This window comes from Eutrigla gurnardus, assembly GCF_963514095.1.
Source record: "Eutrigla gurnardus genome assembly, chromosome: 17".
In the NCBI taxonomy this organism is placed as follows: domain Eukaryota; kingdom Metazoa; phylum Chordata; class Actinopteri; order Perciformes; family Triglidae; genus Eutrigla; species Eutrigla gurnardus.
The window spans coordinates 10,997,107-11,016,042 of NC_139928.1; the positions used below are offsets into that span (position 1 = coordinate 10,997,107).

At 42.9% G+C, this 18,936-nt stretch overlaps 3 protein-coding genes across 4 annotated transcripts; all 3 read right to left on the reverse strand.

The window, feature by feature from the left end:
• Positions 1-491: 491 nt before the first annotated feature.
• On the reverse strand, positions 492-5,563 carry polr1f (RNA polymerase I subunit F). Its single transcript, XM_084032537.1, has 4 exons — positions 5,252-5,563; positions 4,768-4,909; positions 3,420-3,628; positions 492-1,874 (listed from the first exon to the last, which is right to left on the reverse strand). Exons 1-4 carry the CDS (start codon positions 5,551-5,553, stop codon positions 1,406-1,408), a joined length of 1,122 nt encoding a protein of 373 aa, XP_083888663.1. The 5' UTR covers positions 5,554-5,563; the 3' UTR covers positions 492-1,405.
• Positions 5,564-7,054: 1,491 nt separating this feature from the next.
• Positions 7,055-13,147, reverse strand: tmem196 (transmembrane protein 196). 2 transcript variants are annotated; one of them, XM_084032176.1, is made up of 5 exons: positions 12,755-13,147; positions 10,563-10,619; positions 8,423-8,558; positions 7,991-8,109; positions 7,055-7,816 (listed from the first exon to the last, which is right to left on the reverse strand). In XM_084032176.1, exons 1-5 carry the CDS (start codon positions 12,917-12,919, stop codon positions 7,745-7,747), a joined length of 549 nt encoding a protein of 182 aa, XP_083888302.1. In that variant the 5' UTR covers positions 12,920-13,147; the 3' UTR covers positions 7,055-7,744. The 2 variants fall into 2 exon arrangements, with proteins under 2 accessions (XP_083888302.1, XP_083888301.1); XM_084032175.1 differs by having other exon boundaries at positions 7,906-8,109.
• Positions 13,148-14,384: 1,237 nt separating this feature from the next.
• On the reverse strand, positions 14,385-18,716 carry LOC311027464 (uncharacterized protein). Its single transcript, XM_084031487.1, has 2 exons — positions 17,190-18,716; positions 14,385-15,459 (listed from the first exon to the last, which is right to left on the reverse strand). The coding sequence occupies exons 1-2, from the start codon at positions 18,386-18,388 to the stop codon at positions 14,388-14,390; spliced, it is 2,271 nt and encodes a 756-aa protein (XP_083887613.1). The 5' UTR covers positions 18,389-18,716; the 3' UTR covers positions 14,385-14,387.
• Between the last annotated feature and the right edge of the window lie 220 nt (positions 18,717-18,936).

Here is an 18,936-nt window from a genome sequence, read left to right on the forward strand (position 1 = left end):
GGGTGATTATTTTTGTAATGGTCATGTGATTACAAGTACATTGGAAAAAGTTTTAAATGGAGTTAATCTTCCGGGGAAGTATAAATGAGTAATTTACTAGTACTTTTAAGATTAGTCATAATGCATTACATAACTTTGCCACATTGTTGAAACCAAATAAGGCAGATGTGATGGTTGATAATCCATTAAAGGACTAGATTTATATGCCTTTTTCACTTGAGTGTGTTTGTTTTAACCTTGAAATGTTGAATTATTTCTTGGCTATGATTAGTTGCCTGGCCTTCGCCAGGCCAGTAAGCCCAGTAGACTTCCTCCCATCAAACAGACGACATGTGAATTAGCTGGCTTAACTGAATAAATACTTGTGGGCCTCAAGTCTGCAGATATGCAAAGTTGATTTTTAATTATAAAGCAAAGCACAGATGTACGTGATCAGGTGTGACGGATGAAGATGAGCAAAGTTAATTGCAGCTCCTTATCCGTCCTCTTTAGACGGCTCCCGATAAGCTCGCCAACTTTTAGCACCTAACAGCTAATGACTCCCTACTGAAAGGCAGAGGGGCGTGTGGTGGGGGGTAAAGAAAACACCGAGATCTTTAGGCTGTCGCTCAGCACTTTATCACCTGACACCCGCTGGGAAGCATAAACGACTTTGTTGTGGGAGGGATTTGCCATGAAAAACAAGAGATCTTTGTACTAATAATCATTAAAGGGATTTATTATTCTCACAATCAAGGAATTTTATAGATTTCTATACTGGATATTTTCACAGAACCTTTGTGTTAAAAAAAGCAGCATTTTGAATGTCTGATGAGAAATAATGGCCATTTAATGGTTAAATATTTTTAAATATAGAGCTCTTTAATCGCATAAGAACTGAATATTTAAAGTCCATTTCTGCTGGTTTTCATCTAAAAACACAGACAACACGCCTCCATGACAAAACAGTGAATGCAACACTGAAGGAAGACGGCGAATCAGCACAAATAACTCCTGACTGCACAGTTTTTTCCTGTGCATGAAACGTTTCTAGGATGCTGATTAATATTTGGGAGTAAAATACATTCTCTTTCCATTGCAGCTATTATTCAAGAGAGAAAAACATTTCCTAAACTCCTGCTTGGTACACCTATGATGCATGAAACGGTTTTGCTCCCCCTTCAGGCTGTGAAAGGGAGTTGCAATCCAATGAGAACTCACGCTTTATCCCCTCATGTGCTTTTAAATAAGCTCCTTCTGTTCAAACGTTTTTAGAGGAGCTCAGAAGAACCCACCAGAAATCTTACTTGATACAAACTGTGTTTAATTGTTAAGGCACATTTGTATATTCCCCCAGAACCATTAAAGTTGTATCACCTCAGTTATTAAACACAATTTCCAAACACTATAGGATCCGTTCATATTTTCAGGCAAACTGCTCAATGTCACTTTTCCTCTTCTTCTTGGCCTTTGGGGGTTCAGGAGCTTCACTAAAACTAGATGTGATATTTATACCCGTTTCATGTCTCCTCTTTTTGCTTGGTTTGTCACTAATGTAACCACTGGAGTCACTGCAGTGGACCTCCGTGCGAGAACGCTCAACCTCCTCCTCCTCTTCTTCTTTCACCTCTTTTTCCTTTTTCTTCTTCTTATTCTTCTTCTTCTCAACCGCTTCATTGCCGTTGGCGTCGATCATCACTCCGTTCAGCTCTGGTGTCCCGTTTTCCACCTCCTCTTTGACATTGTCCTTCTTCTTTTTCTTCTTCTTCTTCTTTGGGGCGTCTTCCGGAGACTCCTCGGTGGGTTCTGGGTTCGGTTCCGTCTCTGGTGGTTCTTGCTGGTCTGTGGGGACGGCACACTCTGAGCTCTCGCCCACTGCCAGCAGCTCTTGCACCCTGAAACACAGAAGGACACAGGAAATCAATCAAGGGTTTAACTTCACATTCAAAAACATTACGCAACCACTTTGTATAACAGACTAAGAAAACTGTCATTGTGTTAAAAGTCACAAATACTGATATTATAATAATAATAATTATCATTATTATTATTGAGGGTATTATTTAGTGTGCGTAGCGGCAAACAATACACAACAACTTTGTATAACAGACTAAGAACACTGTCATTTTGTTAAAAAGTTACAAATACTGATATTATTATTATTATTATTATAGAGGGTATTTTTCAGTGTGCGTAGCTGCAAATAAGTAGTGCAAGACAGCAGAAGAACTGTGACAGCCCCCAAACAAGACAACAACTTGAAGACATCACCGTGTGCTCTGAGAAATTGTGGCGGTTAATACTGTCTGACATTTTATAAACTAAACTAAAATGATCAACATATGAAAGCTGTATAAAAATTTCGAGCGTGTCTCCGTTTAGCTATGTACCTCTTTCTTGACACGCTTTCATCCACAACCACCTCTCCTTCTCTCCGCTACACGCGAGGACGGCAGGCGGGATGCATCAGACTCACGCAACTGACAGAAGTACCAGTCAGGGAAGACCAGATGAGCCGATCCGGCGGACGGATGCAATAAAATTGCCACTTCTCTGGAGAGTTAAGGCGAGTCCACACCGGAAGAACTGCCCGACTCGCGTCGGTAAATGAAGTCGGGCTACTTAATATGGCCGACTCGAACAACGACATGGGCGGTTCACACCTACAGATTTAAGGCCGACGCCATACGTTCCGCGCTTGCGCGAGATGTAATGTCTCCAAAACAACAGGCGGCGCTAATCTGTATTGTGGGACAAAAAACACGAAAACCGGAAGTAGCCGGTCCTCTCTAGACCATAACACAGAGCACGCTGTCCTCACCAGTCACTGTTGTCAGCAGAGTGAGGTTGTGGACTGTAGTTGTGATTACTCTCTGAACGGAAAAATCCAAAATGTAAAATGTAACCCGATTCCACTGGTTATCTGGTATGTTTACCATCGTCACTTCCGGGCTTCACTGATTCGCTAGTCAAGCTGCTAGCCTCCACCAATCAGAATGGTAAAAGAATGACCGACTCGGATGGCGGATTATACATTTGAATCGGCTGAAATGAACGCCGACGTGGGCCGATTCGAGCGACCACACCAAGTAGACTCATGTCATGGATGCCGACTCTCTCAAAGACGCCGATTTTCGGTCCGGTGTGAACTCGCCTTTAACCTGCGCCCAGAGGCCCACCTTACATCGAAAACAAGTATTTTGACGTCCATGACAGTCGAACTGCTCGCTTTCCATAGAAAATGAATAGAACTACTGTATGTATCGCTAGAGTGAATTTAATTGTTCGTAAGTTTGCACGATTTGGACAAGCCAACGTTCTGTAACCGAAGCTTTCATCACACGAATCACGCAGGTGTCACATTTTTCTAATCAAGTTTGTTGCCGTTTAACAACAGAGAACCCAGATCAGTCCCCCCCCCCACCACCACCCACACTTGCCTGGTCCTGTTGAGCCGCCCTCTGATCAGCAGAACCCCAGCAGTGTCGGCGTCGAGGGCAGTCACCTCAAACTCCAGCTCGGCTCCGTTTCTCGGCCCTGCGTCCCGCCAGGTTTCCACAGAAACCAGGTTGGGTTTGGGGATGCTGGCATTGAAGCAGCCGTGCACCAGGCAGCCCACGTGGCTCACTCCTAGTTTATTCACTACACCCTGGGAACAGAAACACAGTAGGAATGCAGATTTGCATAAAATGGGTCAGAGATAAAAGATCTTCTTCTGGCCATAGAAGCCATTAGTCAGGTTCAGTGTTACGATGCACCAAATAAAATAAAATAAATTTGCTGAGGGGTGTGAGGATTGTTTTCACTCTTATTGAACTGCCGGGTTCACTTTGAATCGGTCCAGGTTGGTTAAGTTTTGTTCACACCAAAGGAAGATACTGTATTCACAACTGCCCACTCAAACCACACCGGAGTTTGGTTAAATCGGACTTGTTGGCTTGTGAAATGTTTTCTTGGTTTGCATGGGGCTTGTGTTTTACCAGCCATGCCGTTTTTGTTTCCAAGGAAAATAACAAGCACTTGCTGTCATTTTTAACAGCAACGACATTACGCCGATGTGGTGTCATAGTATCGTAATCAGCATAGTGACGGGAGAGGTGCAGCCAAACCTGCCAGAGGGGAAGAAATGAGACGTCCGTTATTGGCTGGACGGCAGAAAAGTGGGAGCCAGGCCTATAAACGCCAGAGTCCGTCACTGCCTGACTGAGCGAGCGGTGAAATGACATCATTGGTTATCGAGCTTTCAAAACGAATCTGCGCCACAGTGTTTCCCCTGGAAACGTATTTGTGATCAGTCAGGCGGAACACGGAAAGCTGATGAAGTCAGCATTGGTCACATATTCCAATGTTTTAATAACGTTTTATATCACCAGCTGGCATTTATGAGCATGAGTGCCTGAACGCGTTGACTACGCCAACGTGTGTCTTTCTACAACAGGGACTAGTAAGGAAATAGAGTCGTTTAAACTTTTTTTTTTTTTTAAATAATTCCTCCCACTTATATCAGAAAAGTTCAACAACATGAAATAAGTTACATTAGGAAGTATAATTATCAAAATAAATTATTTTAAAAAGTATAGTCTGTCTTATATTATAATATATAATATATATTATTAATGTCTGCATAGAGAAACTTAAAACAGCTGTCCGATGCCAGAATCAGAGCACACTGGAAACACCTCACTCAGAACTGCACCAGAACTCCTCATGAGGTGCTTTTCATTGATTATATATGGTTGAATGTGTGTAGGTGGGATGTGAGGCTGCGAGTGCAGTAAATCTACTCACCAGCAGTTTCTGTCCTTTTCTGGGCTGGAAGACAATAAAGTTGGCCGCTATGTCCATGTGGATGTAGCCGCTGTCATCGTAGATGTTTCCCTTGTTGCCCACTATCCTGATGTTTTCATAAGCCAGGGGTACTCCCTTTAGACTGTCACACAGGTCAAGTTTAATTAGTTTTATAAGGAAAACAATAAGCTGAATACATATTGTGTGCGATGTATGTTCAGATTAAACACGTGCAGGACCAGCACTCAAAATGTGCACAACATTACAACATTGCAGTGCTAAAATAGGTATGTTTAGCTACAAATAAATAAAAAAAATAAAGATTAGATGAGAGCAGGACTGAAAACCACCAGACTACTCTTGCTTACTAGTTTATTTACAGCCTTGATCACATCCTGGACCAAGCGGTGAAAAGTAACTAAGCACAGTTAACTTTCTACTGCATTTATTATTTACTGAAGTGCTTTCGTGTGCGGTAACCAACCTTGGAGAGAACTTGAGCAGCTCGGCTTCCAGCTCCCCCTGAATCCCCGTCCTCTTCTTGTTCAGGTAGACGGGCGGCAACGCGACGTGCCTGCGGTGCGTGTTCATGACCAGACACGAGTACGGCGCGGACAGCAGCTCCGCGGCGGCGGCGAACGACGGGATAGCGCAGGGGAGCTCGGCCACGTCGGTGCCCGACACACCGGGCCCTTCGCTCGGCTGGACGTCAGCGCTGGCGGCGGACGTGTCGCCGGACATTTTCACGTGTTTTGGTTGGTGTTCGACATGCTCCAAGTTCGCCATGCTGCTGTTTGGGCAGACCGGAAGAGACACGACATTTCCGCTTTCCGGAAGGCTCGACATCTGTTAGAATGTGTTTTTATTGCCGCCTGCTGGTCAGGAGGTGAACTTACACTCGATGAGTAGTTACAATAGTGACACTCACTCAAGTTATATACTTAATAAATAACAGATATATTTGCATTTACAAACAAAAACTTAGTGACTCAGTGATGGACAATAATTTCTTTCACAATATAAATTGTAGTTTAAAAACTTTCCTGAGAAAAGAGTAAGAATTCTGACTTTAAAAGACTTTGAATTTATAACTTCTAAAAATTCACATGTGGTCCTCATCCTCTTCCGTAAGGAGGATTATGTGTATCACAAGATCTGTAATGTAATGATGCATTTCCTCACCAACATGCCCTTTGTTTACTGCAATGTGTGCACCGACTAGCCTGGCAAGGATGCCATAAAGCTGTTCATCTGATCAGAGGCGGTCATTGATTCTGTATCCTGTTCTCACCTGCGACGGCACATTAAGATCATTAGGGTGACCTGAGGTGTCAATTAGAGCACGCGCGCACACACACACACACACACACACACACATGCATAGAAAAACACACTTTGTGCACACACAAAGTTTAATCTAGTGTTACTGTTTTCTGACAGAGCAGCACCACGGGAGGTCATATGATTCACACACACACACACACACACACACACACACACACACACACACACACACACACACACACACACTTCAGTGTGCAGTTTTGGTTCTCTCTTGGGCGCCATTGCCAACTCCTTTCTGTTGTCACAGTGATAAATTGTGATGAGATTTCTGAGTCAGCAAGAGCTACACGTGGCTTCTGCTGCTGAGGGCCCTATAACACACACACACACACACACACACACACACACACACACACACACACACACACACACACACAGTGTGGTGCTTTCTGGCGCAGGCAAACAACATAATGAGGAAGGCTACTGAGGAGCAGGACGTTGTATATCTTCATTAGAGGCTGTGTGTCTGTCTGCGTGCATGCATGTGAGTGTACATGACACTGTTTGTTTGTGAGACGGTTTGATAGGAGCTATAAAACAGATTTAGTCCTGCACTTAACTTTATGACGAACGTGTGTGCACCTTGAACAGAACTAAAGACATCACAGAGTTAAACTGTGGTCGCATAATGCAACGACTTCCTAAACCTCACTACACATTGGTTATGTTGACAGTTTGATATGCAGTCAATGTGTAATATTATACACTTAGCTTTTAAGATTTAATAAATTCATTGATCGAAAAGGCAACAATTAAAATGCTGTGAGTGGCAACTAGTAATAACATGCAAAAAGTAATTTGCCTTGTTCAGTGTAATAATAAAGGCTGATTCTTTATATTTTCTTTATATTTTTATTCTTTATATTGCTACCCGCTGTGTGTGATTACAAATAGTGCACAACATTTCACTGAAATAATCCACAAGCCACTCAGATTTGTCATACTTTAATTTAATTCACTTTTATAAGAAGCATTTATAAAAATATGTTTGATTTATAGGTACGGCTAGATTCCTGATGTACAAGCATGGATATACAATACAGTACATTGCGCATCACTGTATTTCATATCAAAGCATTCCATTATCGAACAATACATACAATTTACTTTAGGCTATCTCAAGGTCTGCATTCCATAAACCCATAACAAGACAGAGAGAGAATAAAGACATTGAGACTGGAAGAGCAGGATCTCTTCACGTGAATCAGCTGCATGCGTGGTTTGTGCTCATCACTTTGAGGCATCTCATTGGATAAAATCGACCCCACCTGCTCATTAGCTTAAAAGGTTAGATGATGCCACGTAGGTGTTTGCCACCCGAGTTACGACGCCAAACGGCAGCTCTCCATCCCGGCTTTGGTTTGAGTTGATCGGAGGGGGTTTGAACCCATGTTTGCATAATCAGCAGAACAAACGTCGCTCCCTCTTGTTCTCAAAATGTCCGTCTTTCACTCAGAGAAAAGGTGTTCGAAGGCGAGAGACCTAGTCTTGTTCCCTGCAGTCAGGATATAGTTACTGCGTCTCCCTCAGGATATGCAGAACGAAGAACATGCTGCATTTGTTGTCTGACAGCAAACAATTCATGAAGCGCCTCTGTTTCAGTGTGTGCAAGTCGCCTTTTGGTGATCCGTTGTCATGGTGATGCGGTGGTGTGTCCATTGTAAGAGATCTGAGGGATGCCGTTACTGGAGTTGTCCAGGATCTCCTGTCAGGGGACACACAAGCACACGTGCTAACTGACTTTATGCCGTCACAACACAAACTTTAAAACCCTCATGAGGTCATGAAACATACATTTTTCTGACAACACGTCCGAGCTAAAGGCCATCCCGTCGACAAGTGGACCAATTAGAGGCTCTCTCCTGCTGTCATGTCCTACCTTCTCGGTCATCTCGTGCGAGTGGTGCAGCGAGTGTTCCCTCTCCAGGAACATCCTCTGCTGCTCGGAGCTGGCGAGGCGACAGGTGAGCCATGTCGATAAAGTACAGGAGGAGATCCCTGGACAAGACAGGAACAGGGGAAACAGCTGGAGAAACAATGGAAGAGTTCTTTATCTTAAAGTAAGAGAGAGCCATCCCATTTGTTTGTTTTTTTATATATATTTTAGCCATGCTCGTGGTGTGCCACTATCCATTGAAATGTATTCACAACTGTCGGATGGATCATCGTGAAATTTGGATTCATGTCCCTGATCCCTCAACATTTGGTGCCATTTAATTTAAACCTTTGAATATCAGTGTTAAATAATTGTGTTCAGCTGTGCCGTACTGCATCACATGTTTTTTTGTTTGTTTTGTTTTGTTTTGTCTACCCAGACAGGCCAGAGTCATGGCGGCCAGATGGATCGAGTGCATGGAGTCCGGTCGTTTGTTCAGCGCCCGGACAAACTGGAAGTTGAGGATCCCACCAATCAGACCACAGATACAGCATGCTGAAAACAGGATCATCTGAGGGAGAGAGAGGGGGGAGGGAGAGAGAGACAGAGACAGAGACAGAGAGAGAGACTGTGGTCTATGCAAACAGCAGCATTCATATGTCATCCACAAAACTCTAAGCAAACTGACAATGTGTGATGGGGTGGGAGATATATAAACTTCTATTGAACTTCAATATCCATCACTCTGCTGTTTTGGACATTTGCTCTGATGAATAATGCATATCAGCCTAAATAAATCTCATTTCCTATTAGAAAATTGGATCGCTCTCAGAGCTCGCTGTCTCTTCTAGACATATTGCACGACTTGTAAATATGTTTGCATCACTCACTTGTTTTTGTGCTTGTGTGTGTGTCTGATTTTATGTATAGACGGCGGATGAGATTTTCCTTTCAGTATTTAATCAATCACATTTCACGGATTGCCTCCTTAGAATAGTAAAGCGGCTGGAAATCTCAAACCCAGTACGAGAATCATTTTTCTTCCTCAGCAGGATCTGATGGGAAAATGACTGCAGTCCCGTTACTTTGCAATCAGAATAATAAAATCCAATCGATTCAATTCTGCTCTCCGTTTATTGTGCATGCAAGCGTGTGTGTGTGTGTGTGTGTTTTGTGTCAGGAGTTCAGGTTCTCTTTCATTGCTCCCAGTACAGATGCCTTTAGTGCCTTCAACCGCATGGAAAAGGGCTTCTCCAATTTCAGTCATTACCCGGTGAAGTGTGGAAAGCGGCTGGCAGGACTCGGGAGCCAAACCGACCTAATGCAATCATCACCCCGCAGGCAAACAAGCAGGGAGGGGATGCAAGTGATGAGGGGAGGAAGACGGAGCGAGTCAGAGCATCGGAGCGACTGGGGAGGGGAATAGAGGAGGAAGATAGATGAGGGCGATGAAAAAAGGGAAAGTCACGATAAGGATGGCGACGGAGACAATAGGAGGGGATGGATAGGGTGAGACAGAGGGAGAGAAAGGTTGAGGGATGTCTCTGTTACAGCAGATTGTGCTGACATTGATCCATCATTAGTGCCCTCGCTGCAGGAGACAGAGAGAGAGAGAGAGAGAGAGTCAGAGAGAAACACGAGGATTCGGAGAAACAGAGAGACTGCGACGCGATCACTGAGCAAAAAAAGATGGATAGAACGACAGAAAGAGAAGAGGAGAGGTGACTGCTTGTCTCCTCTGGTTTCCTCAGATGACATTTCAGAGCACACTGTACTCACCTGCAGGACGAGACAACACACACACGCACACACACACACACACACAACTTTCTTTACTTGTAAACTTCCTGGGGTAGATGATGTGTCAATACTGATGACACAGAGCAGACATATAACTGCATCCTTCACTGTGCAAACTTATGAGTTTCGGATTTACATCTTATGAATGGCGCCTGACATATGATGTTGTTGAGTCATCCCATCGCATCGCAACCATATTCGGTGTTCAAGATATATACATTTCAAAGGAAATGCCGGTTGTAGATGCAGATTTAGCAAACAAAGGCAGTAAACAAGCAGACAGTTAACGCTGGATCTGTCTAAAGGTAACCGAATCTGCCAACCAAAGTTCACTAAACAACGCTTTATAAGTCTGAGTTATGTGTCATAGTATTCTTGGCCAGGGACCAGTTGCCAGGCAACCAGCAGAAACTCCATAAAGTTACATTCATCCCCACCATGAAATAGTTTGGCACATACCCATCCGCACAAATACTTTTTGTGCGAATTAAACAAAGAAGATATGATGTGTAATCTGCAGATTTTTAGTGATGACTAGAGGAGGACAGTCTTTATGCTAAGCTAAGCTAACCAGCTGCTGGCTGTAGTTCCCCCAAAATGTGAAATGATTCATTTAAAACACTTTGACTCCCCCGCGTGTCACATCCCTGGAGAGCCTTTACTGTTAGCTGCAGCAGGAACACGTTGTCTTTGGAGAGAGACCACAAACTAATACTTAAGGACAACAAAAGAGGCTAGCAGGAAACAAAACAACTAAATATATACATGCACTTACAATAAGACCTGTCCTCTTGCGAGCACACAGCACTCCGCACATCCCACAGAGCAGAAACTGGAGAGAGAGAGAGAGAGAGAGAGAGAGAGAGAGAGAGAGAGAGAGAGAGAGAGAGAGAGAGAGAGAGAGAGAGAGAGAGAGAGAGAGAGAGAGAGAGAGAGAGAACAAATGTCAGTTTCAGACGTTGTCGTAAGAAAATGAATGGTTAAGAAACTAAATGAAATGTAAACTATTTGTATCACTTCATCCTCCCAACAAGAGAGAAGGGTGAACGTATTCTTTACACTCGTTCAAATGCAACGTCCTCCTTCTAAAAATAGAGGATGCTATTCTTCTAGCGAGAAGCCACATTGTGCCGGATGTCAACAATAGTGTGTGTGTGTGTGTGTGTGTGTGTGTGTGTGTGTGTGTGTGTGTAAAAAAAGGAGGGTGTGATGTAATTCCTTGGCTCTCTCTCTCATTTTAAATCATGCCGTTAAAGTATACCTGTAGTACCTGTATTTCATTTATCGACTTAAAATCAGCCTACTTTCAGTCAAGGTTGAAGGTTTTAACCTTTGGTATTATTATGAGTAACTCAAGGTGCTCTTACTAGATTATACGGAGCTTTCGGCTCCATCATGGGCGGAGGATGCTGTTTGCTAGGTTGACAGCTCTGCAAAAATAAATCTACTGAACATAACTTTATTGATTGTCAAGTGACTTTCAGTTTATTCTTAATTGTATTGTTAGATGTAAAAGAACTGATTAGGTGGGAATTCCAGTGTCTCACATCCACTATTAAAGGATTCTTATTATTCCAGCAAAATCGAAATATCACAATCCTTTGATTTATATAGATCTTTAGATTTCTCAAGTATAATGAATATTAACCTAAGAATCTGTCTCTTAAGGCAAACTAAATAGGAATGATTAGTTTGGATAAAGATTGGGGGTTTTGTCCAGTAGCTTAAAATATTACAAATAATGAATTGAAGTAATCTCAGGAGTAAAGGAACTGCTTCAAAACTCCAAAAGTCCTGACAAACATGAGATGTGAACGAGGATCACTTTCCAGCAGGATACGTGGACATCCAATCCACTCCGGGGACGGCGGTCTGTCAGTATTTGGGTAATCACGAGACACAGCGGCTGACTCAGCATTCAACAGCTGTGAGGTTAATCACACACCTGCCACACTGCATAGCAGCTTCGTCGTGACTTCAGGCACATACAGTAATTCTCAGCAGACAGACTGTGTTACCTCAGCCGGAGCAGCAGTCATAACCAAGATGATTCAGGGTTATGTCTAGCTTCTGAAAATGCGAGAAACTCAACGTTTCATCGGTCCGCAACAAAATCGAGACAATGAGGCTGAGAGCGGCACTGTAACAGGAGGAGACACATGCAGAGGAGTGAGGGCACGCTTGTGTGCAAAAGCTTCGACGTTCCAAAGCACCGAGGAACAATCCAAGCATGAATGAATGAAACCGATCCTTAGCTCCAGCAGAGAGGCATCTATAGGCCAACTAGACGTGTGGGTCTCTCTCTAAGTCACATAAAAGTAAGTAAAATATTTAGTCTTCGCCGTACCCTGGATCTTAATTCTGGGGACCAAGCCATCATTAGATAAACAACCACCAGTTTGGACAAAAATCAATTCAATACACTAGGTTTAACCAGAGCTTTCTACTCTGTAAAAGTGTGTCATAGTTTAACAGAGTTCTGAACAATAGAAAAGCCCAGAAGACCTTTTAAGGAAGTGCTGATTAGTCATATTTTTAAATGATATTTTCCTGAATCAAAAGGTTAGTTAGAGTCATCGTTGCAACATTTTGGGGTGTATTAATGTGGAGCATTTATATGAAACTCATAACCTTCTCTTATTTCAAAGTAGTAGTTGAGAGTAGTAGTTGTGCCACACCATTCCCTTTATACGTCCATATAGCACACATATATATATATATATATATACTGTATGTGTGCTTTTTAAAACATTAGAAATGTTATATTTATTTAAATATAATTCTATTAATACTCTATGTATTTTTACTTAAAGAGATGTACAGTGAAGCCTGAGGAATGCTTCTGAGATACTCGCCGATAAGATAGCTTGAGCTGCACTTTCAGCCACCCCGACTCAATGGAGATACTTATCCTTTCTGCAAGTAAACAAGGGAAAGTAAGGACAAAAGTTGTGTCCCAGGACGTACACAGAGTCCACTCCACACCGGCGACGCGTCGCCCTGCTGCGGCTTGTGCTCGCCCCGGACCCAGCTAATGCCCACGGCTCCCAGGACGATGCTCGCCACCCCGAGGCCCACCTCCACCACGGACAGCAGGAGCAGGCTCCACAGGATCTTGCGGCTGGAGCACATCCTACCCCGGGCATCTCTCCAGTTCCAGCAGGAGGAGGCGGACAGAGGGCGAAAGGGGAGACCGCTTAACGGTGCTCCGAAGGCGGCGCGGCTCTCGCCTGCAGCTTCATACGGCGGCTGGGAGAGAAAAAGTAGGTCCAAGTTGACTTTAAAGGTTAAAGTGAACAAACTGGCTCTGCGGTTGGATATTGTTTGTAAAGAGAGCGCGCTTCGCTGAAGTTCCTCCGCTTGCTGAAGCGCGTGTGTGTCGCCTGGCGCTGTCCAAGGTACTTAAGCACCACTCCACACGCGCGCGCGCACACGGAATGCACGAATTCACGCGCGCGCACATTCTGTACACGCGCTCGATCCAGGGCCGTAACCAGGAAACCAACGACTCGCTGCCTCCGCCCACGTGTGGAAACCTCCAAACACCTTCGAGCCGACAGTCTTCAGGCTCGTTGTGCTGCTCATTAAACTGATGAGATCACAGGCTCTGGATGAGCTGAAGAAACACTCAGGCAAGAGAAGTTTACCTTTCAACAACATAGAAAAGGCACGGGGATAGAACACTAATGTAAAATCATGCTTATACACAGGATTTAAAAAATAATAATAATAATAATAATAAATAAAACAAGCTTAGATGGAATTTTCCTGGTCAAATCAAACTCGCATACAGCCCTTTATGTGATTCAATAGCATTTAATATGAGTACAATAATATAAAAACACCCATTCAGGTGTAAGCATGTCATCTAGTACATTTATTAACATTAATTTGAACAAATTCATAGTCAGAGTTCTATGCGAGAAGTATTTATCATCATGGCAGCAATCACTTAAATCACACAAAAATTAATGGAGACATGTTTAAAATGGAGGAAATTAATTGTGTAAATTGGCTGCTCTCCAATGAAGTGATATCAAAGGGTTCATTCATTCAAAACATAAAACACGAACGAAACAAAAACACATTTCCTCAATTTCATCTAGTGGCATCTATGCAGATATTTGGCTTTGGTTTAGTTTCATATGCATGTTTTGAGATATTGGTTTCTGTCTCCACAACAGTACAGCACAGAGGTGAATGAAATTTACGCTGAGGAAAAGTCAAAGAGCAACTTTGGGAACAACATTTGTCACAAAAGTGTCCCCATCTTGCTGTTATTCACAAAACACACAGATAAAACAATGAAAATGCTTTTGTTTTATAGTAATATCGGTGAACTGACTCCCGTCTTTCAGTCAAAACAAAGTTGTTTTTTTAACATCATATTAAAAACAAAATTAAATCAACTAAAAACTTTAAAGACAACAGCTTAAAAATGTTTGTGCTGAGCTGAAATGTATTATACAATCAGGTGTAACATACATAATACATAAAATATGAGTGTACATCTCAATATAGTTTTAATGGAAGCATTTCTCTGCATAGCATTATTCTAACTTGTCTTTTTAATCGGGAGAACAGGAGATCGATGACAGCATCACAGGAAGAACCACTTGTACAGATCAGCTATGACTCTGTACTCCCTGTTCGTGCCCACGTGATGACAGGCCTGGCAGATAGCATGAGCAAACTTATGGTTCTCCTCAGTAAGATGGCGTCTTGCGGTGTAGAATCGCCGCCAATTAAAGTACCTCATATAAGCCTCATTATCCCTATCCAGCCTCAGAAGGAACTCAGCCAGCATTGTGGCATTCGGAAAGTCGTTGACATGTATGAAGGAAGAAGCCGGGGCAAAATCCTCATAATTCTTTCTCGGAGGGCCCAGAACGATGGGCACAGTGCCGGCCACAAGAGGTCCATTGAACGTTTCTGTAATGTAATCTCTGTGAATTGAATTCTCAAAGGAAAGGTGGAATTTGCAGCTGCTGATCGTCAGGAAGTAGTTCTCACCCGTTGAGTGCTCTGGAGAGGAGCTGTGAAAAACCTCCACCTTGATGTGTTTCACCAGCTCTCTGTAGTAGTTGTATCCCTCCCCAGAGTTCACGAAGGGGTCATCCTTATCCACCATCCAACAAAGCAATCGTTCCTTCTTGGGAGGCACAAAATCTCCAACCGCGTTCTTCTTCAACGCCAGGTGCCAGCGAACGTGGATATCCGCATCCTTCCTGTAGCTCAAGGTTAAATTAAAAAGGCCCTGAACGCCTGCTATCCTGCGCGTGTTCGCGGTCGAGTCCATGTTGAACCAGATCCACCTCTGAAATGGGGCTCGAGGTGAGGTGGGAAGGTTGGAGAGATCGTCTTGGATGGCTCTGTGAAATACCAAAACTTCATGAGCTTTGGGGTATAAAGATCTGTCATCTGTGAGGTGGCAGCTGTCAATTTGGAAAAGCGTCTTGCAGTCTCGAAAATCAAACCGCTTGTTTTCAGGCCAAAACCACAGCAGCAGCACAGGTTTGTCTGTCTGGTGGCGTGAATGAGCCATGGGAGGATAGCATTTAGGCAACGGAGGCGACTTGAAGTACATTAGAACCAGAACTAGGAATCCAGTCAGCATGAGAATCCCTGCCAGGGAGGCTCGTACCACATGAAACATGGCAGCCATTTGAAACCTGCAAGGTAAGAAGAATCCTCATTATGGATGGCACACAGAAAGTATGTTCAGGTAAGTCATATTTGGCAGTGTGTAATTTGTTAAATTCTCAAAGAAGTGAAATGAAGTCCATTCACAATCTAAAACGTTTCCTAAATAGCCAGCAAAGCAAAAAAAGAAACAACAAAAGTACTCAATTAACTTGAGTAAGAGTTCAAAAGTACTAGAATAAATATAAACAGTGTCAACATGTGAACAATAAAAAGCAGTTTGTCTTTTCTGTCACTTCATCAAGCTCCACACACACACACCCACACACACACACACACACACACACACACACACACACACACACACACACACACACACACACACACACACACACACACACACACACACACACACACACACACACCCTTGTCACCAATGATGTTTGCAGATGACAGGAGGGGTAAGTAAATATGAGCTATTTGAATGCCAAGTCCTTAACTGACGGATGTCTGTAACCGATGACCTAAATGTGAATGTATGCATCCACAGGCGTCACTTTGTTGGTCAAACACCGGTAGTCACAGGATGAATATGTCAATACAGTCTATACAGCCTAATAGCATTTAGACCATATCAATATGCAATTTATAAAGTTTGTTCCAATGCAAATGAGCAAAATGCCCTAAAAAGTGTTAAGCTGGTGGGAAATGTGGTCCCTGTCGAAGTGAAGGCCAGTGTGTCGACGTTCTGCAGGATGCTGAATGAATCTGCACAGGTCAGAGACGTGAAACTCAACTCAAGGATAATTGTCAGGACAGACAGCAAAGCATTTAAAAACTCTGAGTTTTGATTTAAAAAACTATTGATTTTCATAGAAGTTGAGTATTGTTTTTTTGAATACTGATGTTGAAACATTCTTTATATTTAATTAATTGAATCTGAATTGTTGAGCCGAACAAGTATCGCAAGATGTTGTAAAATAACTTAAATTAGTGACACACATTCATTTGTTTTGAATTCATATTTTTAAAAAAAACCCAGAAACATTACATCTACAGAGTAAAACAAATCACCTTGACCGTAATACAATATATTTGCGTTAGCAGCCAGTATCAGACATGTATATTCATTTATTTATGTTGACATTCCAGGAGTAGCAGCACAGTCACAGAGAGAATCAGTTCCTTTGTATTTACCCGGCGTAACAAATGGTGTTTTAACCTGATTTGCTTCCCCATCAATCTTCTTCAGTTCTCCACCCAACCCTTTATGAAAAACCTAAAGAAAGCATGATAAATGTATGACATGAGCGATGCATCTAAGCCCATACTGATGTATTTGCATTTTGTCTCATCGAGTTATGCAAAAACAGGGCAACTACTTTGCATCACTTGGCTTAAGATTTTTTTTTTTTAAAACCTGTAAATATGAAGCCACAGCTTGCCCTGTTTATTTTATAGATACACTCAACAGGGGGAAACAGCTAGCTGGTTAGCTTAACGTACAAATGGGAAAAGGGAGAAACAGCTAGCCTGGATATACTAATAGTCCAGCACATAACCCTGTTTATACACTGTTGTTTTCCTAGTGATTAAATACACAAGATATAACATGTTAATGAGCCAGCCAGCAATTACAGTGAAAACACAGAATGACACTTTACAACTATTCTTTGGCTTATTTTAGCTCGTCGGTAACTACTTATATATAATCTGTGCATCAATGTGCATCAAAGGATCTTCTTATTGATATTTTCACTTGAAGTACCACTCATAAAGGTCATGAACGACATGGAAATCCTCGTCCCACGACATGCGGTCGCAGGCGAGGCAGATGGGCTGAATGAACTCATTGTTCATGGACAGGAGATGAGGGGCGGCCGTGTACGACTTCCTCCACTCAAAGTAACGCATGTACGCCTCGTCCTTCATGTCCAGCAGAAACGTCGCCAGCGACTTGGCGTCGGGGAAATCATTTATGTGAATGAAGGCGTCAGCGGGAAGGAACTGCTCGTAGTTTTCTCTCGGTGGACCCAAAACCACGGGGACCGCCCCGGCCACGAGGGGCCCATTAACCTTCTCCGTGATGTAGTCTCTGTGCACCGAGTTCTCAAACGAGAGGTAAAACTTACAGCTAGCGATGGTCGAGTAATATTCGTCATAACTCAGAAGGTGCCCCGTGAAGGCCGTACCAAAGATGTCGATCTTAACGTGCTTGGACAGTTCACGATAGTATCTCTCTCTCAAGGCCGTTCCGGTTGCTGGGTTGTTGTTACTAACAATCCAGCACACTAGTTTGTCTTTCTTGGGCAGAACAAAGTCATCCTTAATTTCCGCCTTCCTGATCGAGAGCTCGTTCCTCACCGTGATGTCGGCATCTCTTCTGTAATTCAGGGTCAAGTTGAACAGGTTGTCTAGACCGGGTATCTTTTGCGTGTTCGTGGGGGATTCCACGTGGAACCAAATCCACTTCTGGAAAGCCGGACGTGGCCCCTTTGGCATGTTTTTCAAGTTCCAGTCTATTCCTTTATGGAAGAAAATGACTCCCTGTGCTTCGCTGTAGAGAGATCTGTCATCTGTCAGGACACAGCTATCAATGTTGAAGTGGGTCGAGCAAGTTTTGAAATCAAACTTGACACCGAGAGGCCAGAACCACAGCAGGACTGTGGGTTTTTCATGTGGATATGAGCCATTACGTTTTCCCTCATCAGCTAATGTTAACGTAGATGAGCACACAGGAGATGGAGGCTCAAAATACACAAATAATCCAACGATAGAGCAGATAAGACAGAAAGCGGCTATATTTGAAAAATACTGTGTTTTCTGAGAAGCTTGTGTCATCATCTGTGGAAGCAAAAAAAAAAAAAAGAAAGAAAGAAAAAGAAAAGAAACAGATGTGATCACTTTGATAACTACAGCAGGAGTTAAATCACCAGTCTGAAAAATAAAGGACTGCATTAGAAAAAATATCACTTTCTCTGATACCAAGCTGAAGGTACAAGCAGTACCTAAAAACTTAAAAAGGATTGGTTCACTTCGACTTGTAACACAATTCAATATATTACGCAATATAATTAGTACTCTGTGACGCTTACGAGTAGAGATAAAAAAAAAAACAGTCAACGTCGTTGTTCAACAACAGATTATCATGCTGAATAAAAGCATTTTGCGCTCACCTTTCCACAGAGTAAGGGGGCTGGATGTCTCTTTCTGGTTGTCACACGGTGAACTGTGGCGTTCAACACTTGGACACACATTTAAATATCCTCGGGCCCAACCAGAGAAACCAGTTAGGAAACCAATGAGAAATCATTCCCGGGGAGACCCGCACGGTTGTAACATTTCTGTCTGTATCTTGTAACTCTTTTAAGCCAGTGCGTTCAAAATGTGTGACAATATAGTTCCATTTGTCTGATCTTAAATAGTGCAGCTGTTATCTCTGCAACGCAAACAGAAAATCCATGGTTTAGTCTCAAACACAAGGAGTGTGAAATGTTACAGTTGGT

Coding starts and splice junctions, on each gene's coding strand:
- tmem196 (XM_084032175.1), bottom strand. CDS start 12,919: ATGTGCTCCAGCCGCAAGATCCTGTGGAGCCTGCTCCTGCTGTCCGTG. Junction 8,559..10,562: donor GCAAGAGGACAGGTCTTATT/GTAAGTGCATGT, acceptor TCTCTCCCTCAG/ATGATCCTGTTTTCAGCATG. Junction 8,110..8,422: donor CATGACTCTGGCCTGTCTGG/GTAGACAAAACA, acceptor TGTCTTGTCCAG/GGATCTCCTCCTGTACTTTA.
- LOC311027464 (XM_084031487.1), bottom strand. CDS start 18,388: ATGCAGTCCTTTATTTTTCAGACTGGTGATTTAACTCCTGCTGTAGTT. Junction 15,460..17,189: donor CTTTATGAGTGGTACTTCAA/GTGAAAATATCA, acceptor CTTACCTTGCAG/GTTTCAAATGGCTGCCATGT.
- polr1f (XM_084032537.1), bottom strand. CDS start 5,553: ATGGCGAACTTGGAGCATGTCGAACACCAACCAAAACACGTGAAAATG. Junction 3,629..4,767: donor GAAAAGGACAGAAACTGCTG/GTGAGTAGATTT, acceptor TTCTGTTCCCAG/GGTGTAGTGAATAAACTAGG. Junction 1,875..3,419: donor GGGCGGCTCAACAGGACCAG/GCAAGTGTGGGT, acceptor TCTGTGTTTCAG/GGTGCAAGAGCTGCTGGCAG.